The following is a 26,867-nucleotide window of genomic DNA, read 5'->3' on the forward strand; positions in this document are numbered from 1 at the left end:
CTTTCCTCTGTTCTAGAAAATCACCCCTCAGTTTTGAGAGGACACAAAATGAGTCTTATCCTGATCAGCAAAATGTAATAAGCAAGGTGCCAAAGCAATTGGTGCTAGGGCCACAATGTCTTACAATTTATATAAATGACTTGGATAAAAGCACCAAGAGTTAAATTTGTTGACAGCATAAAAATGCTGTTCAGCAGATATAACACAGTTGCAAAGGGATTTATGCAACTTTAATTAATTAAACTTAATTAATTCATTACAAAGGTGGGAAAAATGGAAACTGACCATTTGGCAAGAAAAATGGTAGTAATGCTGATTTTCCTCAGATAATCTGAAGACTGCCAAACAACAAGCTGCAGAGTGTTGACCTAAATGCTCAAGTCTACTGACAATAGTAGTCTGTCCTCCGCTACGTGCTTTTGATACTGTAAGATGGCTCCAGGAAACAACATAACCAAAGACGGCATCCTTCAGACAGTTCATGAAACTACATCTTTCACTTCCTTTACTTCTTTTTCATTCAAATATAATTCAGCTGCTATTGAGCCTGTGATCTACATTTTGATGGTGTGCTTTGGGCTTTTGCTGTCTTCGAGGGAGTTTGGTGAGGTTTTGAATGAAATATGCAGCCTAAAGGTCAAGAAGCCTGGAGACAGGGCATGAGCCATGATTGACTCCATCAAAACCCATTAAAGTGTCAATGAAGATTGAAATCAACGAGGATGGGAGTGGAAGGTGAGTGGGTGTTTAGCACAATCTGCCAGCAAGTGACTGGTCTTTCTCTCTTGCTCTCATTCGCTGCTGACAGAGGAAAGTGTCAGAGTCTTGGGTCTTGGGAAAGGTTTAATTCACAACATTTGTGGATTGGACACTGTAGTTCATGTATCTGGTCTCTGGTTGCTCCTTTTTTGTTGCTATTTTGTGCAATTTTGATCAGGGCAGATGGGGCTCCACAGCCTGCAGTCAATGAACGGTACAAGGCTAGCGTGAACTGAAACTGAACATTCCTGGACTGTTCGATAACTTTGTGGTTTGAGGTTCTATAGTTTCTGTTTTTCACTCATTTTTGCCATTTGCACAATTTGTTCTTTTTTTTTGCACGTGGGGTGTTTGATGTTTTTCTTTGAATGGATTCCATGGTTTTCTTTGTTTCGTGGCTGTCTGTTGGAAGAGAAATCTCAGGGTTGTGTATTGCATACATACTTTGATTATAAATGTTCGCTGAACCTTTGATACATGAATTACCAGTAAAAACACCTCAAAACATGGGAGAATTAGCACCATCAGAGTTTGCACAAAATTCTCCAAGTCCATTTGCATGGAAAGTAAATGTATTCCAACATCTTTTTCCAAGCTAATGTTCCCAGAAGAGGGTCTAATTATAGTCCCATAGTTACAAAGGAGTGAGGGAACTGAGGAATATGTGGAACTAGCACACAGGAGAAGTTTAGGCCAGCATAGATCAGCAATGACTGTATTAAATAGTGGAACAGGCTTGAAGGTCCTGGTGTTTACTTTCTGAATACTATTTTATTTTGTCCTTGACTGAATACCAGACAATACCAGACTCCTGAAACATATTCTCAGTTCCATCATTGCATAAGATTACCAGATGGATGAAGGAAATAGTTCAGAAGCTTTGAGAACATCCTTGACATCCCCATTTGCAAGTGACACTCTCTGGTCCATAATTACACAAAATGGAAGATCAACATTCTATATGGTATTAAGAACCTAATATCCTAGACCACCCAAAGGTTCAGTTTAAATGGCAGAAGTAGTGCACTCCTCTAAGATGATCCATCGATCTCATTAAGCATCTCTTGCCCCCACTGTCCCCTCTAAGCTGTGCAGGTGCTTGGCTGCCTAGTGACCAAAATGCTCCCACACACACAACCTTTGTTGTCATGCAGCTGGAATTTTCTTTCATATAAAGTGCCACACAGTTTTCAAGCTGTGTAAATATTTCTTGCTCAGAGCAATGACTGGTCCGAGCAGCTTGTAAAAAACAAAATAGAGGGTGCATTGCTTGCCACACCACTAGCTGAGTTGAAAGAATTAGTAGATCCTACTTAAGCCTTGTAACTCACCTCAGAACTAGAGGAAGATTGCCCAGGAAATTTTGGGTTGAAATCTAATCTAAACCTAGGCTTAGAAAACATAGGTACATCTTCAATCTATATTTTAAATAGTCAAGAACAATTACTGGTGTTGGATATCTTATTTTAAAACAAAAAATCCCAGTATAAAATAATTCATTGTAAAAAAAAACTCTTATTGTAGCAGAGTAATACATACCTTGAAGTTGGAATGTACTCTGTTGTTATAAAATATTCCCAAAGGAGTAAATTCTGATTGGCCCTCTGGATATTTGCCAACCGATTCTCCGGTAGGGGCACGATGGAAAATATACCATATCCCCACGTCCTGGAAAGAAAGAGTATTAACAGGGAATGTTAAAACAAAAGCCCAATATTTTAAAACAAAAAATAACTGAGGGCAATTTTTTTCCCCATAGGAATATTTAATTACAAAATATGTCTACGCACTTAAATGAATTGTTCACATATCCTAGAGAAATAATGTAAAATATGTTTAAAGGTTTGTCATTGCTTTTTGCATTTTGGGTTTAAGGGTCTGGCTACTATTTGAAATTCCATTTATTGGTGTGCCATAGTTCCCTTTGAGAAGGTAGTAGTGAGCTGCTCCCTGAACCACAGTAATCCTTAAAATGAAAAATAAAATTACTGGAAATATTCAGATGAAGGAGTATCTATAGAGAGAGACAGAACTAAAAGCTTATCACTTTGTGTGGTCCTATTCAAGATGCTCAATAAAATCTTACAGAACAACACATTTCTTACCCATCAAATATTAATTTCAGGTAACTCACCTTCTCTGTACTGAAACCGGCCAGTTCAACCTGGAACTTAACTAATTCTCCAGTATGCCAGTTACAATAGCTATTATTCTGGACAAATGAATCCTTATCAAAAATCAGCTGCAGCTCACAAAATTGTTTTTACATCTTGGATTCAGTAGATTCAGCACAAAAATCTTGTTGACAGTGAGTATCAGAACTTGACAGGGTGTAACAGAACTTGACAGAGTTGTCTTTTGGGCAATGGCATGTGGATGACTTGGAAGAAAAGACGAGCTCTCCACTGATCAACACTCATCCAATATTAATAAATTAGCAAGAAAGCAAGCCTTGCTGAGACCATATTTAATGACTCCAAGGGTTTCTCCCACTTCTGGTCAGTCTGTTCTCCTCATAGTACAAGACATATCATGGATTGTAGTATGTCTGTAAGAAATACATTTCTGAATATGACCGTGTCAGGTTGTTGTGTGACTGGTCAGTGGCACAGCTCTCCAGATATTTGTGAAGAGGTCCTTATAAGATCTACTGAGTTGGAAGTGACTTGATGTATCCAATCTTAATGCCCAGAGCAATGACAGATGCTCCATGGCACAGTGATGCATCTGATAGTGCTGTTGCCTCACTGGGCTCAAGGACCCTAGCTTCCATTCTGACCTTGGGTGCTGTCTGCATGGAACTGACACATTCTCTCCATGATCACATGGTTTTCATCTGGGTTTCTGGTTTACTCTCATGCCCCAAAGACATGATGGACAGTTAATTGGCTATTTAATGCAAGTTAATGGTGAATTGAATCAAAGAAACATTTAGATATGTTTGAGAGAGAATAATTTGAAGGTGTAGGAGGAAATCACGTGACAGAATGAACTAATTGCCCCCAGGAACGGACAGGACCTGATGGGCCACTTTCTGTACTATCATGAGTACAAGAACATACATTTTAAGTTTGAGTACAGCAGAAATGATTGATTTACTAAGCCACTTCGATTCAATCAGCTAGGATGTATTTGGAATAAATTGAGATCAGCCCAGTATGACAAAGTCCCCCCCCCCCACAAGGAAACTGCTAAATTAGATGTTTTTTTTTTAAAAAAAAGGATACTGTAATCCAATAATTTTCATGGTGTTTATTATTGAGACTAGTATAATTGCATTTTATCCAGAAACCTAAATTCCACAACTGGTGGTGTTTTTCTTATGATTGTTTTCACTAGTCACTGGATTATTGGTCTGATGATTTAACAAGCATGCAACCATCATTCCCTTGTGAGAACACACTGATCAGAAGAAACCCACAAATAAGGACACAATGGCATTCTTGGTGATCTTGTTTTCTGTAAGTTTTTTTAAAAACCAATTATGAAGCAACTAAAGTGTACTACAAATATAATTTTCTTCATGTATAAACAGTCTATCTAACAAATGGGCTAATATTACAAAGATACACGAACAACGATTAAGAAACTAGCAGGTCATTCTTACCTGAATAAATATTGTTAGTAAATGAGTGATTGTTAGGAATACAAATATTTGGGTGTGTGGGTGATCATGAGAACAACGGTGAAAAAGACTATCTGGAGGAAGTTTAGAAAATTAATCCTCCTTTAACAAACAAGAGAAAATCTGCAGATGCTGGAAATCCAAAGCAATACAGGCACAAAATGCTGGAGGAATTCAGCAGGCCAGGCAGCATCTACAGAAAAGAGTACAGTCGATGTTTTAGGGCGAGATCCTTCATCAGGACTGGAAAGGACAAGGGAAGAAGGCAGAATAAAAAGGTGGGGAGAAGGGAAGGAGGACGAGCTTAGAAGGTGATAAGTAAAGCCAAGTGGGTGGAAAAGGTCAAGATTCCTCCTGGAGAAGAAGGAATCTGAAAGGAGGGGAGAGTGAACCATGGGAAAAAGGGGAGGAGGAGGGGCACTTGGGGGAGGTGATAAACAGGTGAGGAGGGGAGAAGAGGTAAGAGTGGGAATGGAAGACGAGGGAAAGAGGAGGAGGGAAAATTACCAAGTTAGAGAAATTGATGTTCATGCCATCAGGTTGGAGGCTACCCAGATGGGCTACCCAGATAGAGCTGCTCCTCTAACCTGACGATGGCCTTATCTTGGCAGAAGAGGAAGCCATGGACCTACATGTTGGAATGGGAACGGGGACTGAAATTAAAATAGCTGGCTACCGGAAAATCCTGCTTTTTGCAAATAAAGTAAAGGTGATCGATAAGGCGGTCCCTCAGTCTAGGTCAGGTCTCACCAATGTAGACGAGGCCACATTGGGAGTGGATACAGAAGATGAGCCCAACAGATCTGTAGGTGAAATGATGTCTCACAGGAGGGACTGGGGCCTTGAATGGAGGTGAGGGAGGAGCTGAATGGGCAGGTGTAGCACTTCTGCTTGTAGGGATAAATGCCAAGAGGGAAATTAGTGGGGAGGGACGAAGGGACAAGGGAATCACGGAGAGAACAATCCCTATGATTGTGGGGAAGAGTGGGGAAGAATGGAACTCTATCCCTGTTAATGCAGCGGAAAGATGGGGTGAGGGCCGCTATCCAGAAAGTGGTTTTATAAATTAACCAAGTATTGCCTTACCTGAGCACCAGCTGCTGCATTGTTGATGAGGTGGTTGTTTGGATTGGAGATCCAGAAAGTTGTAACACCCCTGTAAGTTAACATTTACCTTTAGTGGTAACACAATATTCAATACCCTCAATAGTCAATGGACTTTTAAAACTTGCAACAGTAAATTTATTAGAGATTTTAGATCTGAACCCAAGTTTATCTCATGTGTGAGTAAGGTCTAAATCCTCACTAGACCAGCACTTATTTAGTATACAAACACAAGAAAAATCGGCAAATGCTGGAAATCCAAAGTAGCATGCACACCACGCTGGAGGAATTCAGCAGTCAGGCAGCATCTGTGGAAAAAAGTAAACAGCCGATGTTTCGGGACTCCTTGTCCAGTATTCCCCTCGTCCTCACCTACCACCCCACTAGCCTCCATGTCCAGCACATAATTCTCCCTAACCTCTGCCATCTCCAACAGGATCCCACTACCAAGCACATGCCATGAAGCTACATCCAGGCTGGGACAGCACCAGCTTATATTCCGTCTGGGTAGCTTACAGCCTGATGGCATGATCATCAATTTTTCAAACTTCCGGTAATTGCGCCCCCCCCCCCCCCAACTAATCGCCATTCCTGCTTCCCTCTCTCACCTTATCTCCCTACCTACCCATCACTTCCCTCTGGTACTCTTTTGTCTTTCCTTTCTTCCATGGCCTTCCATCCTCTCCTATCAGATTCCCACTGCTCCAGCCCTTCATCCTTTCACCAATCAACTGCTCAGCTCTTTATATCACCCCTCCCCTTTCCCGGTTTCACCTATCACCTGCTACCTTGTACTTTTTCCTCCCCTCCCTCCACCTTCTCCTCTGACTTCTTTCCTTCCTTTCCAGTCACGATGAAGAGTCTCGGCCCGAAATGTTGACTGTTTACTCTTTTCTGTAGATGCTGCCTGACCTGCTGTGTTCCTCCAGCATTTAGTGTTTGCTGCTTATTTAGTACAGTCAGTTTTGTTGAATATGTAACCAACGTGCTTTAAATATTACAAAACAGTAACAATAAATAAATGACATTACCTTTTTAAGCCAACAGTAGGCCTGTGGTAGGAGGGGGCAGGGGTATTTAATTGGAATATGGGACAATTTGTTATAGAGAAAATTCATGAAGGAACGGGAGTACTGTTGAAGTGGCCTATACCTAGTAGGATGAACAAGTTTACTTCTGTATTATGAGCTATATAGAAATAAAATGCAATTAGCAGTAATACTTACAATCCATATTATAGAATGGACAAACAACAACTGTTTATATGCATTTGAGTAGGGATTTTCAAAAATCCATAGTAACTCCACAAAACTCATACAAGTAAAATAAGTAGCCAATATGACATGGTTAAAACAAATTCCTGACATTTTCATTACATTGCATGGACTAGAGAATCAGTCTGTTATTTGTAGTATTGGAAACATTCCGAAAAATAAACTAAATATGACATCCAATTGCAACACAATGTACATGCAGTACCAAATAAAATTTTCAACAGGAAAACCAATGACTCGCTATATTAATTTCAAAATTAATAATTCATGGATAGTTTGAAAACCATGTCTGCACCATTTCATTTGCACTGAGTAGTCTGCAGGCAGTGCAAACCACATGTTTTAGTAGACCTTCACTGAAAATACAAGTCTTTTACTTAAAGGATTCAGCCTAACAAATCGACTGCTGGGAACCAGCAGCAGATGGATTCCTTTCAAGTTAGAAACTTAAACCCTTGCATCATCTTTCCTGGTTCTCACCCTGCATAACAATGATACCATCACCCACCATCCTGTCCAATCATAACAGTTCAATTTTGATCCAACCTAAATGCAAACTCATTACCCTAGCCACTTATCTCCACATTAATGCATGGACCTGGATATCATCCACTTCCTTGCCTCGAACCTCTCTGTCACGCTCACAAAACCCCATTTTTCTTTCATTTAGAAGAAAAAAAAGAGAGAAATGGGTTTCTACTGACCTGTCTGCCTTACATAGATGGTAGCGAAAATGCTGACGTTTCTATTGAAGGGTGTATTAACAGAACACTTTGTAAAGAATTTTATTGAAGTAAGTCAGCATAGATTCAAGAAAGGAACTTCATATTTAACCAAATTACACAGGATTTGAAAGGAGCTGACAAGTAGAATAGATGAGGGTGAAACAGAGGATGTGGTATATTTGGATCTTTCGATAAGGTAGGTAATATTTTAAGCACACAAAATAGTGGTAAAGTAAAACTGAACGTAAAAGTAAAAATTGATAATTGGTTATTCTACACAAAGCAAAGAGTGGGAATTAACTAATTTTCCTCTGGTTGGCAGGTTGTTGTTTTTTTTAAAATGGGGATTTAGCGCTTGGGTCCCAATTATTCACAGTCTCTGTCAACAATTTGGACGAGAACACCCTTATCATATTTCTAAGTTTGTTGATGATACCAGGCTAGGTAGTAAGGAATCTTTAAAAGAACATGGGCAAATTCAGTGAAAGGGAATGACCAAGACAGAACATAATATAACGGTAAAAAAAAATCAAGCCTTCCACTTGGATGCATAACTCATAAAAGTACAGTACTTTGAAAAAATAATGAGAAATTGGTTGATCTTCAAAGGGGACCTGGGTGCTATTCAGTCAATATGCAGAAAGTCAGTCAGAAAGCCAACAATATTCAGCTATCATGAATATGAAAGAATTTAAATACAGGTGTACAGATGTCATACTGCATTTATCTAAGACCTTGTTGAGACCACAACTAAAGTATCAGCTAAGAAAAAGATATACTTGCCCTAGAGGGAGTGCAGGGAAGATTCATTAGATAAATAGACAGACAGATACTTCATTGATTGCAAAGGAAATTACAATGTCACAGTAGCATTACAAGTACACAGGTACACAAATATTAGAAGGGAAGTAAGAAAAAATAAAAATAAATTACTTCAAACAGTCTAACAGGAGGAGGTCATCATTCCTCCAGCTACAGGTTGACTCATGTTAGAGCCTAATGGCCGAGGGTAAGATTTATCTGACATGGTGCTCTTTGGAACGCTGCAGTTATCTTAGTCTATTACTAAAAGTGCTCCTCTGTTCAGCCAAGTTTGCATACAGAGGGTGCATTACTTAGATGGTGTGTTTGCTGGATCAGGCTTGTATTCTGTACAGTTTAGAAGAATGACAGGAAACTTCATTGAAACTTACGAAATTCCTGCAAAGCTCCATAAGGGGGATGCAAGTAAGATACCGTTAGCTGGCTAAGGAGTCAAGAGCTAAGGATCACACCCTCAGAATAAGTAGAAATCTATTTAAGACTGAGGTGCAGAAAAAATTCTTCAGAGCAAAGTGACTCTTTAGAAAGAGCCTATCTGTCCATCTCTGGAGACAGTTTATAACTATTATCTTTTATAAACTCACTGATTCTCATAGCTACCTCTTCTCCCCTCTTCCCACCCTGTCACTTGTAAAAACGCCATCCCCTTCTCTCAGTGTTCACCGCATCTGCTCTCAGGAAGAGGATTTTCATTCCAGAACTGAGATGTCTTCCTTATTCAAAGAAAGGGGCTTCCCGTCTTTCACCATCCTCCTGCCACCCCACGACCAATAGGGCTCCTCTTGTCCTGACCTACCACCCCACCAGCCTCAGCATCCAGCATATAATTCTCTGTAATTTCCACCATTTCCAACAGGATCCCGCCACCAGGCACATCTTTCCCTCCCCCCACCACTTTCCGCCGGGATCGTCCCCTACACGACTCCCTTGTCTATTCTTCCCACCCCACTGATCTCCCTCCTGGTACTCATCCTTGCAAGTGTAACAAGTGCCATACCCGTCTCTACACCTTCTCCTTCACTACCATTCAGGGCCCCAAACGTCCTTCCAGGTGAGACAACACTTCACCTGTGAGTCTGTTGGGTTCATCTACTGTATCCGGTGTTCCCAGTGTGGCCTTCTGTATATTGGTGAAACCTGATGTAGATTGGGAGACTGCTTCACCAGAAAAAGCGGGGTCTCATGTTGGCCACCCACTTCAATTCTACTTCCCATTCCCATTCTGACATGTCAGACATTCATGACATGCCTCCTCTACTGCCATAGTGAGGTAGGAGCAATGCCTTATATCCCATCTGGGTAGCCTCCAACCTGATGGCACAAACATTGATTTCTTGAACTTTCAGATATTGCCCCCTTCTTTCCCTCTCTCACCATATTTACTTTCCTGCTCATCACCTCCCCCTTCCATTTCTTCCATGGTCTTCTGCCCTTTCCTATCAGATTCCCTTTTCTCCAATCCTTTATCTCTTTCGCCTCTCAGCCTCACCTATCACCTACCACCTTGCACTTCTTCCTCCCCTCTGCCCACCTTCTTGCTCTAACTTCTCATCTTTTTTCCAGTCCTGAGGGAGGGGCCCAAAACATCAGCTGTTTATAGGTGCTGCCTGGCCCACTGAGTTCCTCCAGCATTTTGTGTGCGTTGCTTTAGAATTTTCTATTTTGGGGTCTGTTGTCTCCCAGTCACAATTTCTTTTAAGACAGAGATTGATATTGGACATTGAGGAATGAAACAAAAAGAAGTGTTGATCTTTATGGTAAAGCAGGCTTGAAAGACCAAACTTCTATTTTTCTTTCTTATGTTTTACATTCTTATGCATCTCTCCCTACTTCATTCTTCCATGTAATAATTTTGGAGTTGCTGGAGTCATACAGACAGGAATCTCTTTCGCCCATTGAGTCCACACTGACCAGCAACTTCCTATTTACTCTAACCCTGCATTAATCCCATTTTTATATTCTTCCCACATTCTCATAAACCCTTTCTAGATTCTACTGCTCATCTACACACCAGGAGTAATTTGAAGTGGCCATTTAATCTACCATTCCACACATCTTTGTATTGTAGGAGGAAATCTGGAGGTAAACAACTTGGATATAGGGAGAACATGCAACTGCACAAAGAAGCAGATTTCACAATAGCTTGGGCATGTAAATGATACATATTTTGAAGACTCTAAACATTTCATGTGATGTGTACTGGAAGTGGAGAAGTCATCAAATAAACAGTCTAGCTTACTCTCGATGATATCGAATGCCTTGTTGTTGTGCCTGCACATTCAGGCAAGTAGAAAGTTTTCCAATATTAATAGCTGGTTATGAAAATAATTTAAAAAGAGTTCCTTGCGTACTTTTGACCTGATTCCATAATACATTATGGGGTTAGGAGACAATTTTGAGACTACCGCGTTTGCTCCCTCCTATTTGCACACAACTACACTGCCATCTCAGGTAAATCTGCATTGCCAGTGATACTGGATGTAGTCAGGTATTGCAATAGAATGGCACAACACCTTGATTTTAAGATACAATTCTATATATCTGGCAGTTAGTTGACTTGTATGTGGGACATCTTTGACACCAGTACCCAGATATTTATGAGGACCTTACAAAGTTTTGTTTCAAGACACAGTACAGTATAGGCCCTTATGGCCCTTTGAGTGATGCCATCCAGCCAGCCCCCAATTAAATCCTAGATTAATCACAGGACAACTTACAATGACTATTTAACCTACCAACTGATACCTCTTTGGACTGTGGGAGGAAACCGGAGCACACAAAGAAATCCATGTGGTCACGTGGAGAATGTACAAACTCCTCATAGGAAGTGGCTGGAATGGAACCGGTGTTGCTTGTACTGTACAGCATTTTGCTAACCACTACGCTACTGCGTCACCCCAAGGTTGATACAGCTGGGAGTGACTTTGATGTCTTAGTCAATTGTGGTAGTCACTTAGGCTTTCTTTTATTTCAATGTATTAATTATAATATAACTTGCGATGTTACTTGCTACCCTATTTCAGTGCCAATCAGATTACAGTGATTATAGTCGCAAATAGACCTGACAAAGTATGGAGAGAGTACTTCCTCCATGAAGGTTAATGGCCATCCGAGTTTATTTTTTTTAAAATGAGCAACCTAGTGGCTTTTTATCATTACCATGATGAGGAGATTTTAGAATTCCAGGTAAATGAAAAATTCAATTCCATAATTGGTATTTATGACATGATCTCTCAACTCCAGAGAATCGGTCCACATTTCTACGTTACTATTTAGGCAATGCCTTTCCCTTCACAGAAGAAATTCAAACAAGAAAATATCTACAGATGCTGGAAATCAAAATAATATGCACAAAATGCTGGAGGAACTCAACAGGCTAGGCAGCATCTATGGAAAAGAGTGAACTGTGAACATTTCAGGCCAAGACTCTTCACCGGGACTGGAAAAAAAAGATGAGAAATTAGAGTAAGAAGGTGGGGAGGAGAAGAGGAAGTGGTACAAGGTGGTAGGTGATAGGTGAAACTGGGAGAGGGGAAGTGGTGAAGTAAAGAGCAGGGAAGTCGATTGATGCAAGAGATAAAGAGCTAGAGAAGAGGGAATCTGATAGAAGAGGTCAGAAGGCCATGGAAGTAAGGGAAGAGAGAGGAGTGGCAGATAGACAAGTAAGGGGATAAGGTGAGAGAGGGAAGTGGGAATGAGAAATGGTGAAGGGGATATTCATCACAATTACCAGAAGTTCAAGAAATTGATATTCATACTATCAGGTTGGAGACAACCCAGACAGAATACAAGTTGTTGCTCCTTCAACCTGAGTGTCTCAAGGCCATTGATGTCTAATTTAGTAATTATCTGCACTGTCATAATCTTCCCATATGTGAGGCTTAATAGACTAGGATCCTGGATAACAATGTAACTTATGAAAAAAGTCTTCTCAATTTGTTCATGTTATAGGATGCTTATTTGCAAGATCAGTCTGCAAGAATACTCCTAGATTTCCAATTGCCAGTCACTTCAATTTCCCATTCCAATCCCATTCTAACCCATTGATTTTCATCACAATTTATTCCTCACTTCAGAGGCATTCTACTATTCAATTTCCTACCATCTCTATTTAATTTATTCAGATCTTTTCAAAGTCATAGTAATACAAGTTAGCCATGAATACACAAAACTTGGCCATCAGGATTCCTGTATAAATATAAATTTAACAATTGATTCCAGGCCAGAAATTCTTTCTGTTTGCATGTCCAGAAAATAGAAGAACTAGAATTCAAATCATTAGCCAAGAAGTCCAACTGACCTAAAGACTAAAAGGAAGGCTGGAAATATTCAATAGTAGGGCAGCATCTGTGGAGAGAAAAAGGCAGAGTTTATGCCCCGTAATAAGACAGAAAGAGTTTGTAGGATTTTAGCCTATGGGAATGATTTGCACTAAAACATTCTATTTCCTCTCCACGGATACCTGCTGCACATTTCCAGCATTCTTATTTCAGATTTCCAACATCTGCAGTCACTTATTTCTCAATTTTACGTGAATAGGTTACAATAAAAGTCACATCAGATCAACCAATCTAGAACTTTTACAAATATCTCATTCCATGAAATTTGCACCAACTCAGGAAAGAGGAGAATAAGACAACTTCTGGCAACTGTATTTGTCCTAAGGTTCTCTTCAGAGTGCAACCAGATCTTCATGCATTGCAGAAAGAGATGGTATGTTATGTTAAGAATGGGAAAGCATCTGCTATAAATTTCTACCTATAATGGGACAGACTTTGTGGTCAGTAGCTTGGCTGCCAGCCTGCTGTCAAATATTTAAAACTTTGTAAATCCTCACAATGGGAACCTGCAAAAACTACTGGCGGTACTCTTAGCGATTACCCCCCCCCCCCACACTTCAAATGGTGCCTTCTTCATTGCAAGGAGCACCAAGTGGAGAACCTAAAACACAAGGCTTAGTCAGAATCCTCAAACAGTTTGAGACATGTTATCATGTCTCATGTTAACATTTATCATGTTAAAAATTTTAACTGAAAATATATTCTTCAAGCTTTAAAAATATAAAATTCAGGCCAGTAAGATAATTTAAGAAATTCTCAGAAATATTAGCTAAACTAATAACACTCCCCATCAATACTTTTCTAAATTCCAACATTTTTAAAGGCACAACCTTTCAAATCACTGCAGGGAGGTTCACAGGTGTTACTTGTGTGGCAGAAGAAATTTGAGCAGTTGGACCACAGGCCAGTGATTGAGGAGAGGGTAGATGTTAAGTCAAGTGAATCCAGTAGGCAGGGTCAGGACAATGAACATGGTAGGAATAATGTTATGAAGTGTGTTTTTTTATGCAACAAGTATAATGGGTAAGGCAGATGAGCTTAGTAACTTGTAGAGCAATAATATTGGAGCCATTACATTAATATGGTCGAGTGAAGAACAGGACTTGCAGTTCAACATTGCAGGGTATTGAAATTTCAGATGTGACAGAAAGGGATATAAAAGAGATATGGGAGTTGCCAAATTGACTGGGGGAGAATGTTAAGAGGGGGCATCTGGAACACTCTTCCAGCAAGGACGTGTGGGTAAAACTCAGAAATAAGATAAATCCACTATGATGCAGTTATACTACAGGCCTCCCAATAGCCAGAAGGAGCTCATGGAACAGAGGAAAGGCTGCAGAAACGATTCACAAGGATGTTATCAGGACTAGAGGCATTGAGCTATAAGATACTGGCTAACCTGGGACAGTTTTCCCTGGAGGCTGAGGGGTGACCTTATAGAGACATATAAAATTATGATTGTGAAAATAAAGTAGTTAGTCTGCTCTGAGAGTAGCAGAGTCTAAAACTAGAGGACTTCTTCCCCTATACAGAATATATGGAATGAATTGCCAGAGAAAATGGTACAATTACAGTGTTTTAGAGAGATTTAGACAGAGATGAAAGCCAAATGCAAGCAAATGGGACGAATTCAGACAGATATCTTGATCAGCATGTATGATTTAGACTGAAGGGCCTGTTTTCATGCTGTATAACTCTATGATTTTAACACCCCCATATTGACCACCTCCCTTAGTACGAAGAAGCTAGAATTTCTTAGGCATATCCAGATGGGTTTCTTGAAAAAATATGAAAGTCTATCAGGAATAGGCAATACTGTTGAGAAATGATCAAAGTTTTAGTGAGGAAAAACTTCAGCAACACTGACAATTCTTCTGTATGTATTGACATAGTTGCAGATAATGATAGATTAGTTCTCAGGTGAAATGGAAGAAGCATAATAACTTTGTTTTTTTAAAAAAGAGTTACAACATGGTAATAGGCCCTTCTGGCCCAACTATACCCCACTCAATTATACCCATGCGATCAATTAACCTATAATTGTATAATAATCTATAATTAATCATAATTGGGTCCTTTATTTAAGAAAGGATTTACTGGCATTGGAGAGGGTCGGGGGAAGTTCATCAACATGATCTCAGGAATGAAAGGGTAAGTATGAGGACCATTTGATGGCTCTGGGCCAGTACTCACTGAAGTTTAAAAGAATGAGGGGATAAGCTCACTGAAACATATTGAATATCCAAAAGGCCGAGAGAAACCGGACCTGGAGATGATGCCTCCTATAGTAAGGCGTCTAGGATCAGATGCACATCTTCAGACTCTTTAGAACAGAAATGAGGAGGAACATCTTTAGCCAGATGGTGATGAATCTGTGGAATTAATTGCAACAAGTGGCTGTGAAGGCCAAGGCATTGGGTATATTTAAAGCGGAGGCTGATAGGTTCTCGATTAGTAAGGATGTCAAAGGTTAGGAAGGAGAATGGGTTGAGAGGGATAAATAATCAGCCACAATGGGATGGTGGAGTAGACAATGGGCCAAAACACCTAATTCTGCTCCTGGTCTTATGGCCTAATGGAAGTAGCCTGGGGAAGATAGATAGTGGGTATAAGTTTATAGTGAGAACTGGAAAGTTTCAAAGGAGATTTAAGAGGCAATGTTTTGCTTTATAGAGTGGCAGAAGCCTATAATGAGCTGCAAAAGAAAGTGATAGAAGCAAATACGACAGTGATGCTTAAGGGCTATTTAGCCAAACAAATTCATAACCATGGAGTATAATAGACCATTTGCAGTAAGATAGGATTAGGTCAGTCTGGCATCACGGTTTGTGCAGACGTGGACCAAAGGCCATTTCCTGTGCTGTATTGTTCCATCTTCTTCATGCCATCAGTAGTGAATTTCTTGCAGCAACCTTGGAACTTCCATACTCACTGATGCATGCATGGAAAATTTGCAGATACTGGTAGCTCACATGCAACTATTGGTTTGCAGTGTCTGATCTGAGATTCTGTGCCAAGGTGTCTGGATTTGTATGAAAGATAGTCAAAATCTTCATACTTGAAGAAAAACATATGATAAAAGTTTGCCACTTTCCCTGAGAAACTCTAATATGCCCCATTTTACATTTAAGTTTAATCACATATGGTTAGACATCTGAGCATAATTTGACATTAGACCTCAAAAGATGCCTATCTCTAGAGCCTACCAATAAAGTTCTAAAGTTACAAAGTTTAACTTACATGCAGTCAGTATTTGGTACAGGAACATAATTTCCACACACTTGATTACGGATTGAAACACACATAATTTCATTGCGATCAGAAGGGAGGATAGTGCCTGGCTTGGTACGGAGACCCAGATTGTGATATAGTATGTTCCTCTGTTCCACACCATCCTCCAGGAAGAAACAATGACCTAATGTGTCATACCCTATTGTATCTTTGACCTAGAGAATTAAAAGATTATATTGAATTAGGGTGATATAAAAAAGTAACAAAGAAAATCAAATTAAGCTTTGATTTTATTCAATGGCACTATAGGCTTGAGGGCAGCCAATGGCTTACTCCTCTTCCCAATTTAAATGCAGCTTTCACTGTAGGTCATTTATGAGTCAGGGCCTATTAGACAAAGACAAGCACTCTGTGAATGTAACTGGACATACTTACAAAATGATCAGTCTCCCATTCAACAAATAAATCTCAGCATTTTTGGGAGAATGTGCTCTGCATCCCTGGATATATTCCTGGCAGAGTATCAAGTCCAAGATGTAAAAGGGCAGGAAAAGGTATAAACGTGATGTAATCAGTGACAGAAATACTATGACAACAAATTGGCACTCCACCCAAATTTTCAATGGAAGTCCATGAAATAGTTGGAACTGATTTATTTAGCCTATTGTTAAAAGCCAAGATAAAGCTGGAAACACCTAACAGCTAGAGAACATCTGCATAACAAAGTGAACATTTCAGATTGGAGATCCTTTGTCAGAATAGGGAAGGAGATAAAAATGGCAATGTTATGTTGAGAAATAGCAGGAACAATGGTTAGTATAAAGGGAATGTTTGACTAGATGAGAACACACTTATTGTTAACACATCTGCTGCAGAAAACTTTTAAAAAATCCCTGGAACTCTACCTTTGGTCTAAAATTTTGGCAAGGTTTGAAAATAAAACTGGTAACAATTTATATAAACTCCACAGAAAACCATGCAATTTCAACAATGTTTTGGGCTGAAGTAAGCTGGAAGGCAAGTTTTAACAAAATGGAATCAAAAATTTGCTTTTATATAACACCTTACACATGAAGGAGAGAGAGCACAATGGGTGTTACAAGCACAAAATCTGTCTTTAGGATTTGCGAACTGTGTGTATGAGAAATCTTGTTCTATTGGCTGGCAAACTATATTTGTTAAATCTAGAGAGTCAGGTGAAATGAAGAAACTCACTTACCAGCAAACCATTTGTTGCATGTATAACAACACATCTAGAGAAACAGTGATGAATGGCTACGTTGTCCACATAGGTTGGTGGATCATATCCACCTTCTTGATCCACGTCTCCGGCTAGGTGGAAATGTATTGGGTAACTCCCAAGTATCTGCTGGCCCATGTGAGTCAACTCTATGCCAGACAAGTGAACTGAGGCGAAGTTTCTTAGGATCTACCAAGGCAAATTAAAAATTAAGTGTTTCCATATGTATTAAGAATTAAATCTGTGAAACAAATCTTTGAAAATACAATATTTTAGTTGTGTCATGGACAGATAATTATTAAAATAATCTACTTTAATTCCAGCTCTAAGAAAAGTACAGTTCACATGTTAAAATATTCTAGCACGGCAGGCTTTTCTTCATCTTCATGAGATATTTACCCTAGGAAGCAATAGACTTCAATACAGTGCTTCAAACGACTCTTTACACGTGTGAGGCATTAAAGCAGAAGGGATAGATCAGAACAGGAGGATGTCAATGCCAATGCAGGAGAAGCAGAAAGACAACAGTAAGCCTCATTACACAACTTCCATCTCACTTGGAGTCACAGAGATGCGGAGCATAGAAATTCACCTTTCAGCCCTACATTGACTGTGATGATCATCTATGCTAATTCCATTTCCGCCATAACACTCGTATTTCTCTACTTCTTTCCTACCCAATGTACATTTCCAAATGCCTTTTAAATGCACTAATTGCTTCCTCTGGCAACACATTCCATCCTTCTGTGTGAAAGACTTGATTTTCATACTTCCTTGAAATTTCTCCCCTCTCACTTTAAACTTACACTCTAGCTTTAGACTCCTCCACTCTAGGAAAAATATTGACCTTTTATGCCTTGCTTCCTCCCTCTGCCCCCAAAACAGTAGTATAAATCTCTAGAAAATCACCTGTCAGCCTCCTGTATTCCAGTGAGAATAAACCAGGTCTATCCAATCTTTCCTTATGAGTAATGCTCTCTATTCCAAGCAACATCTGGTGAATCTCTTCAATATTCTAATATTCAATATTAGAATCCTCCTATTATTATCCTCCTAGTGCAACTCAAGCTGTACACAATGGTCCAATTGCAGCCGATTCAATACGTTGTACAGATGCAACTTATTCTTAAAGCCTCAGCCTATGAAGGCAAGCATACCAAAATCCTCCTTCACTGCCCTAACCGCTCATGTTTGAAGAAATTGAAACACTTTAACATGTTATATTGTTTCCACCTTATTATTGTGAACAGTTATTCTAATCAAAATAAAAATTAATTACAAATTGCTTCTTACTCCAGGGTTGGAGTTGCATAGATCCAGGTTATTCTGCTCTGAAACCCAAATTAAAACAGTGCTGCTGACCATGTTAGCAAGCTTTTAAAAGTAGCAATAGACTCACTGTTGTCCATCACAGTTTAACAACAGTTGCTTTATATGTCACCTAGCACATACAAACCTGCACTTTGAAGTTTCTGAGTTTAAAGAGGCCACACATACAGAGCATTATTAGCACAGTTACGCACAGTTACGTATGTCACTAAATCAGACCTTTATATTAAAAGCAAAGATTTCATGAAGTAGACAGAAGGCACTTTATGTCATTAACTGATGAGTTTGGGAGAAGGGACCTCTTCCCTCAAGGACTCTGGGCTAGCTGAATTCTTTGCCAAAGGGCAGAATAGCAACCTCGAATCTCCTTGCTATGAATAATGTTGCCTTGATTCAATGTTAAGAGGGGATATAGTAATATTGGTTATGTAATTAATTATAACTGATGAACAAGATTTATTATCTTCCTAGGTTTAATGGATGCTACAGTTTTTGGTAAAATGTTTTACATGTCAAAAGAAGAGATTTGCCTCAGTTTCTAAAGCAACTCTCTTAAGAGACAGCTGCATTCTTAAAGATAAAATATTTGTTTGATTACTATGGGGAGGTTTTATGTAAACAGTTCTATTTAAAGACTGGTCGTCTTTAAATTCATGAGCTGCTATCCCCTATTCCATAATTCCTGAAAATACTTGCATTCATTTCTGTAACTAATTTTCCTGCTATGAAACACACTTCAAAAAATTATGGGAGAAATTGCATGCTGTACCATTGAATTTCTGTAGATCAGATATTCTATAGTCTGCAGAACCCCTATAATTGTATCATATTGCAATTTTACACATTAATTGGGACAACAGATGAGTAAGGTTTAGCAAGCCCTGACATCTTTAAGTGCAATCAAGAGAATCAGTCCATGGTGAATTAAAGACAGAGTCCTAATCAGAATGAAATCGCTACCCTTTCCTTTTGGCCAAGTAGTCTGGAATGAATGACAAGAATGCAATCAAATTTGACAGTTATATAAAAAAACATGAGAAAGAATAAAAGAAAAGGACAAAGGTGTCAATGTGACAAGGACATTTTTACCAAGAACTAGAGCTGAAGACAGTTAATGTAAGGACAAAATGTGTTTTTTCCCCAATTGTAATGAAAACAGGCAGTCCAAAAGTAATTGGTGTCAAAGTTATGGAAGCCTTTTGGAGAAGAACTGGAAAGATTAAATGTTAAATATGATTTCAATAGAAAGGGTCAATTCATAATTTAACACCTACATTGTCAAGGACTGTACAGGGTAGAATAAATGAACAAAGAGAAACTTTTGACAAATATCGTGAGGCAATTACAGCACAAAGTTGAGTGCAGAAGATGAGGAATATGAGGAATATGTGAAAGCAATGAGAGTTCATAAGATACAGGCAGGAGCAATTATTCTAAATTACTATTTTTTCCACAAGTAAGATGAGGGGCATGAATGGTACTGAAACTACAAAAACACAGAAGTTTGCCACAGAAGCTGAGGATTGAACAAGATATTTGAGTAGTTACAAATTAATGCATCATGTCTCTTCATTGAATATGGGCATGATAGTATATATATAAATAACTCCAAATGCTAACATATTAATTTTTTCTTCCACTCTTGCTCTATCCTCATCTCCTTGAAGCTGTGAATTGCACTCACTAAGGACTGATCCAGATATTAAATCTGCTGACAAAAACAGTGCTATTATGGTTTGGTGATCCAAAGTCTTAAAGCAGAAGTCAAATGTAATTTCTAACTCACTTCCTCCTGAACCATGATATCACCATCAAACTATTGTCTCCCTGACAATCAATCACCTCATTTTATCATGGTCTTCCCCTCATTGCTTCTAACCCGTTTCTCAGTGCCACAGCCTGCTTTTAGCCACTCCTGAAGACTGAAAAGGATCTGTCCTAGTAGACCTTGTTTCTGATTGCTTTTGCCCCATGGTATTGCTTTCCCCTATCCTTTCTTCCATAACTTCTTCACTTAAGGGACACCTATAATACTTGCTCTTATACACATTTTCAGTTCCCAACTAGCCCATCCTCAACATGGGCATGCAATTTCTCTACACCTACTTCCCACAACAGTATTGAGGTACTTCACTTCCTCCTTGAACAGTGGTTCAACCAGTCATCTTCCACCACCACTCCTTAACCTGGCTGAACCTGCTTTTAATCACCCTTCTCCATTTAATTTCTCCAAATAATTGGTGTAGCAATGAGATTTTACATAAATGCAAGCTAGGCTCTTTATTAGAGAGGTGATACAGTTCCAATGTTAGCCCTATCCAGGCTACTACCCTCACTTATTCCATTACACCAATATCAGCTGAAAGGCTTGCTTCTTGCATTATCCATAACTCTAAAGCTTCACTACTTTGTTGTCAATCTCCACCCTGCTCTCACTTTCACATACTCCATGTCTAACTCTTCCCATTCTTGACAAATATCTCAATTTGGAGAATAGGTTAGCAAGCAATACCTACAACACAACCCAGCAACTTCTAAAAGTGTATATAATCTGGAACTAGGAGACACAGCCTCAAAATTCTGTGAAACAGGAACTGCTTTCCCCAGAGAGTAGTGAAACTGGAATTCTCTGTCCAGGGAAGCAGTAGAGGCTACCTCATTAAATATATTTAAGACACAGTTAGATAGACTTTTCATAGCAAACAAATTAAGAGTTATGGAAAAAGGCAGGTAGGTGCAGCTGAGTCTATGATCAGATCAGCAATAACCTTATTAAGTGGCAGAGGAAATGGGGAGGGAAAACAGAGGTCCATGAGGTTCAGAGGTGTAGAGCGTCAGTAACTTTAAATTCCTGGGAGTCACTATCTCAGAGGACCTGCCCTGGACCCATCGTATAAATATAATTGCGAAGAAAGCATGACAGTGCCTCTTCTTCCTCAGGAGTCAGCGGAGGTTCAGCATATCTTCAAAAACCTTGGCAAACTTCTACAGATATGTGGTGGAAGGTATGCTAGGCCTGGTATGGGAACGGCAACGACTTTGAGCAGAAAAATCGCACAAAAGGTAGTGGATTCAGCCCAGTACATCACAGGTAAACTGTGCCACCCTCCCACCATTGAGCACAACTACGTGAATCATTGTCATAGAAAAGCAGCATCCATCTCAAAGATCCTCACCACCCAGGATCTTTTCTTGCTGCTGCCATCAGGTAGAAGATGCAAGTGCTCAGGACAAACACCACTAGATTCAAGACCACTTACTACCCCTCAACCATGGACTCTTATTTTGTTATTTCATGCTCGTTATTTATTGCTATTTACCTATTATCTGCATTTGCACAGTTTGTTTACAGTTTACAGATCGTGTTTACAGTTACTATTCTACAGATTTGCTAAGTATGCTCACAGGAAAAGAATCTCAGGGTTGTATGTGGTGACAGGTATATACTCTGATAATAAATTTTACTTTGAGCAGGCTCAACAGCTACATGGCCTACAAGAGCTTCATTTCAGGACTTAATAAAATAATCCTCTATTTTTAAATAATATAGTAATTTAGTAATATAGTAGAGTAATGGTTACTTTTACAAGATTTTACCCCTTAATAAATTTCAATATTTAATTACTTCAATTTGAATTCTTCAGCTGCCATGTTGAGAACCGAACTCTTTGGATCTAAGGCTCAGAGCTATGCTTAGCATAATGTCACCATCATTGAAATGAAAGCTGATATGTTAATGATCAGCCATGTATCAAATTATCCCTGGCCAAAATACTGTGCCTTGTATATTTTCCAAATTCCAGTCATGTTATTCTTTTCTATCAGTACAAATTCAGCACAGAATGCAATCCTTCCCAAAAGATGGAAGTGGGTGCTGAAGTGGACAGTGAACAGCATGGCATGTCATTGCATCCATCCCCTGCAAACACCATTTCAGATACTAGGACCGAAGATTACAGGAAATTTAGCACAACAGGTAATCAGTGGGCTGCAGGCATGCAGTATATCTCACACAGAGCAGCCGAGAGAAATCAAATGAGAAACATGAATAAAACTTTGAGAAGGTTAGTGGGAATGTACAGCACAAAAATAATCTTGGCACTGTCCAGCCCATCAGAACATATGCAAGAAAGACCAGAAGCATGGAGGGGTTGACATCCATTATCTTGTAGGATGTTATATAGAGCCAGGATAATGTCACTTTCACTCTGGAATTAATTACATATCCCCGAGTCTGCCACCAGCAACACAGCAAATGATTGAGCAAGTGTGTGTTTACATGGAGACATGGGCAGAGTCTGAACTCTGTAAAATGTGAGACAGCAGCAGGCTCAATGCCAATGTGCTGCTGTTAAGAGAATACAGATGGCTCACTGGAATTCACTGCAATATTCAGGCAATAGACAGCTCTTAATTTGGGATAACTCTGCACTAGTTGAAAAGCAATGTTTTTAGTGGTCCAAACCAGCCCAGAAGAAATCCACTTCCTAGTCCCATGGGTATCATGGTGGCAAGTACTCTCAGACTTCATGATGCATGCATTCCCATCTAAAACCGGCTCTCAGTTAACAACACTGGCAGTGTGCCCCAACCAACCCTGTCGCCAAGAGCCCTACCAAGGCAGGAGCTCATCTACCAATGACATCTTCACCATTTTGGAAAGCAGGTAGTCTTCCTACAGCTGTTCAACAATCACAACAGGAGCACTGCATTATATTGACAGGAATGTTAAACCTACATCGACCGTTTGCACATTAGAACTTGTTAAAATAGATTAGAGTTATAGATGAAGTTTCATTTAAAATTTAAACTGTTTTCCCACAAATGAGTACCCATTATTATTCACTTAATGACATTTGCTGAATATAACACAATTGGTTCACCTTCACTTTCATTGTGAAAGGCAAATATTTGGCAGAGAATTGAATGGAGATATCCCAAGGAAACAGACTAATACATTATCTAGCTTAGACTCATGGTAATCGAAAACACTAGATTAATTCCTTGGAGCATGGACAAAAGTGACATTAGAAGTACAAAAGATGCCAAGTCATTTGCTTCCATATCAGTAGGAAAGACAGTAACTCAACCAATAAGATGATGGTCAGTATCTGGGGAAGTTGGGGAAGGCACGACGGTCCGCCATTACACAAGTTAATAATATCCCCAACTTTTGATACCATCTCCAGGGTCGTTCATCAAAAATATGCTCTCATAGCTACAAATAAAATTCAATATATTGTACCAGATATGTGCTACATTATATGCGCCTTGTGCTGTGTATGTCTGCTGGTACTGTGTTTTGCGGGGAGTATGCAGTATCCAGGGAGGGATAGTATCTCTGGTGAAGAGGCTTGTTGTGTCCGTTCCAGGGCAGCTCACTCACCTTTGGTCCCCACTGGACTCATGTTTTGTCTGTAGTTCCAAGTAGCTGTTTGCATATGACAGTGGCCACACCTTGGTACACCACTTCGATAAATAGGCTTAACCAGGTGAGGGTAGCCAGTAGCTTCATGGCCAGGTAAGTTAGGGACACACCTGTCCTAGCATGCAAAGTCAGCTCCAGCAGATTGGACAGATGAGATCTATAGTGAGATCCAACGGGCAGGAAGGCACCACTGCAGCGCTCCATGGAGAGCGAAGGGCATGACAAGACACAGAAGATGTTATGGACATCCACTGTAATCAAGGAAGTTCAGTTTGTGACACTTGTTTCTACCACTGGCCTGGATTTCTGAGGTCGAGACAATGGAACTGATTCAGTGTAATGGCTTTTCCACTTCAAAAATTGTCCCGCATAGATTTCCAGTCTTCGTCAGACAACCAACATTGGCCCTGGAGGATAGCTGTTTTGTTTGGCTGTATCGTGGGTATTCATGAATGGCTGAATGACAATTAACCTTGAACTTGAACAGATTATGTCAATCTGGCTGTGCAGGCCACCAGCTTTCTATGAACTCACTGGCTCTTCGGCACATCTTGAACCACTATTGTTGAAAGGACAGTCATCATTACTGCATTAAAAAAACTAAAAAGTGAGTTGCAGGCATTCCCACAGCTTAGGAGTTGGGGCGGGGGGGGGGGGGGGGAGGTGATCTCACTTATCATGTTACATTGCATTCAGTTAGAAGAGCTCTTTCTAATTGTTTTACTTTTCATTTCATAATGACGTAGGAAGCCATTTGATAATGACATAAGTCACAGAGTAATCACATTTTCCCACTATTTTTCCTTACAACTTATTCTCTCCTCTGAATTCCACTTACGACATTTAAAAGCAGAAAGCAGCCCTACACCGTTAGTGCACTTATCACCAGCTGATGACTAGCAAGAAATCAACTATTCTGGATAAATAACTAACTTTAAATTATTTATGTAAAAATCAATAAACACATCAGAATGCTATAATCAATTGCACTAAATATTCATATCAAACCATAACTTTGAAAAATGATATTTCATACATGGATTCATTTCAAAAAGAGAATCAACCAATATCAAAGTGCTGAATACTGCAGTTTACTGCATTTCCTCCAATTAATATTATCAGTGTTTTAGGATCTTAAATAACACATACCTTTATCTGCCCACCAAATGTATCATAGCTGAAAAAGTGGCAGAAGTTTTGTCCGTAACAGGAGTCCTCCACTTCTCCTTTAATAAGGATGTTTCTACTTAAAAGTCCAACTTCTGCTCTCATATCTATTCCATCTGTAACTTCACCCATGTGAAGATAACGCGGTTTATCTATGATAACAGATGTGTTTCAATGAAATAATTTTACCACTAGCAGCTTAAGACATGTATTTGAACAGCACAAAGCAGCTTGTCAAAGGTACAGAAAGCAACTCAAAGTTGATTTGAAGCCATTTATAGCTTTTCAGCAGTCTACAATTATAGGAACATTGGAACAGGATTAAGCTATTAAGTCCATTTTCCCTGGAGGCCCAGCAACTTCATGGAAATCTAAACTACACAGATTTTTCAAGAGACAGAGGTGCCTAGATCTGCCATCTATTGTCTAATCAAGGATTTATAAAACTGCAGTACAACTTCTCGTGTGTTATAATCCAGTCCTCCAGAGTTAAGCGTCACCAAGAATTTATCAATTACCATTGATTTTCTGCACATACCTATGACATTTTACTGATCCATGTAGTGTTAGAAATAAAAATTGTTCTAAAATACAAAGAGAAGATAGCTAATTTACAGTGGCAGTGTTTTAGAGTAATGTGAGTAAAAGTCTAAACCAGACAATAATTAAGCCAAAAATGAGAAAAAGAACAATAAAAAAACTGGATAGAAAGCAAGTGTGTGATCCAAATAAGCATGCTTTAAGCAAAAGCACAGAACAAAAAGCAAAGTGGATGAAATGACTGAAAACTCAATTTGGAGATCAACTGGTGATCATTATCAAGAATAAAAAAATAACAACTAAATATATACAGTCGGCCCTCCTTATCCGCGGATTCCATATGTGCAGATTCAACCAACCATGGATCGGGAACACCCGGAAGTTCTCTCTCCAGCACTCATTGCTTGAGCATATACAGACTTTTTTCTTGTCATTATTCCCTAAACAATATATAACAACTATTTATATAGCATTTACATTGTATTAGGTATTATAAGTAATCTATAAAATGACTTAAAAGTACAGGCAGTCCCCGTGTTATGAATGAGTTCCATTCCCAAGTCCACCTTTAAGTCGGATTTGAAGTCGGAACAGGTACATCTGTATTATTTAGCGTCAGTTAGTCAAACTTTTTCTTAGTATATAGTACATATTTTACCTTTCTATGCATATAAAACACTTAAGAAACGTACCTATTTCAACAACTTAACCACAGCGTTGTTTAGTAATAATTGTAACTTTCAGCAGGGCAGGGCCTTTCACATTCTCCATTAAAATTGTTCCAATCGTTGACCGACTGTAGCCTAACGCTTTTCCAATGACCGATGGCATTTCACCTCTTTCCGATCACTTTATTACTTCCACCTTATTTTCAATTGTGATCGTGATTATTTTCGTGAACAGAAAGACTGCAGATTCAGAGCTGCACTGCCAGGTCCTAAAGACCAGCGCACAGATACATATTAAATAAGGGACTTGAGCATCCGCGAATTTTGGTATCCGCGGGGGTCCTGGAACCAATCCCCGTGGATAAGGAGGGCCGACTGTATGGTCCACAGAAGCAAAATGAAAATAGTCTAGCAAAGATTAAAGATTAGCTTTATTTGTCACATGTACATCAAAATATACAGTGAAATGTATTGTTTGTGTTAATGACCAACATGATCTGAGAACATGCTGGTGCAGCCTGTAAGTGTTGGCAGGCATCTGCCACCAATACACCACAATGTTCTAATCCTAATCATTAAAATATGGGTGCACATGGAGAAAACCCATTTGGGCAT

The 26,867-nt window shown here is 39.3% G+C and overlaps 2 protein-coding genes across 3 annotated transcripts in view; both read right to left on the minus strand.

Annotated features, from left to right (window-relative positions):
- Positions 1-26,867, minus strand: part of cemip (cell migration inducing hyaluronidase 1) — a 194,355-nt gene that overhangs the window by 152,218 nt on the left and 15,270 nt on the right. The gene's annotated exons all lie outside the window — the stretch shown is intronic.
- The window catches only part of LOC132382414 (cell surface hyaluronidase-like), a 115,490-nt gene that overhangs the window by 40,379 nt on the left and 48,244 nt on the right, over positions 1-26,867 (minus strand). For both annotated transcript variants that reach the window (XM_059952577.1, XM_059952578.1), the window contains 5 exons: positions 25,027-25,196; positions 17,100-17,309; positions 15,890-16,095; positions 5,471-5,540; positions 2,299-2,427 (listed from right to left, as the gene is read on the minus strand). In XM_059952577.1, coding sequence (XP_059808560.1) covers positions 2,299-2,427; positions 5,471-5,540; positions 15,890-16,095; positions 17,100-17,309; positions 25,027-25,196 — 785 coding nt within the window. The remainder of the gene's footprint in view (positions 1-2,298; positions 2,428-5,470; positions 5,541-15,889; positions 16,096-17,099; positions 17,310-25,026; positions 25,197-26,867) is intronic.

Source organism: Hypanus sabinus, chromosome 28 (assembly GCF_030144855.1).
Source record: "Hypanus sabinus isolate sHypSab1 chromosome 28, sHypSab1.hap1, whole genome shotgun sequence".
NCBI lineage: Eukaryota > Metazoa > Chordata > Chondrichthyes > Myliobatiformes > Dasyatidae > Hypanus > Hypanus sabinus.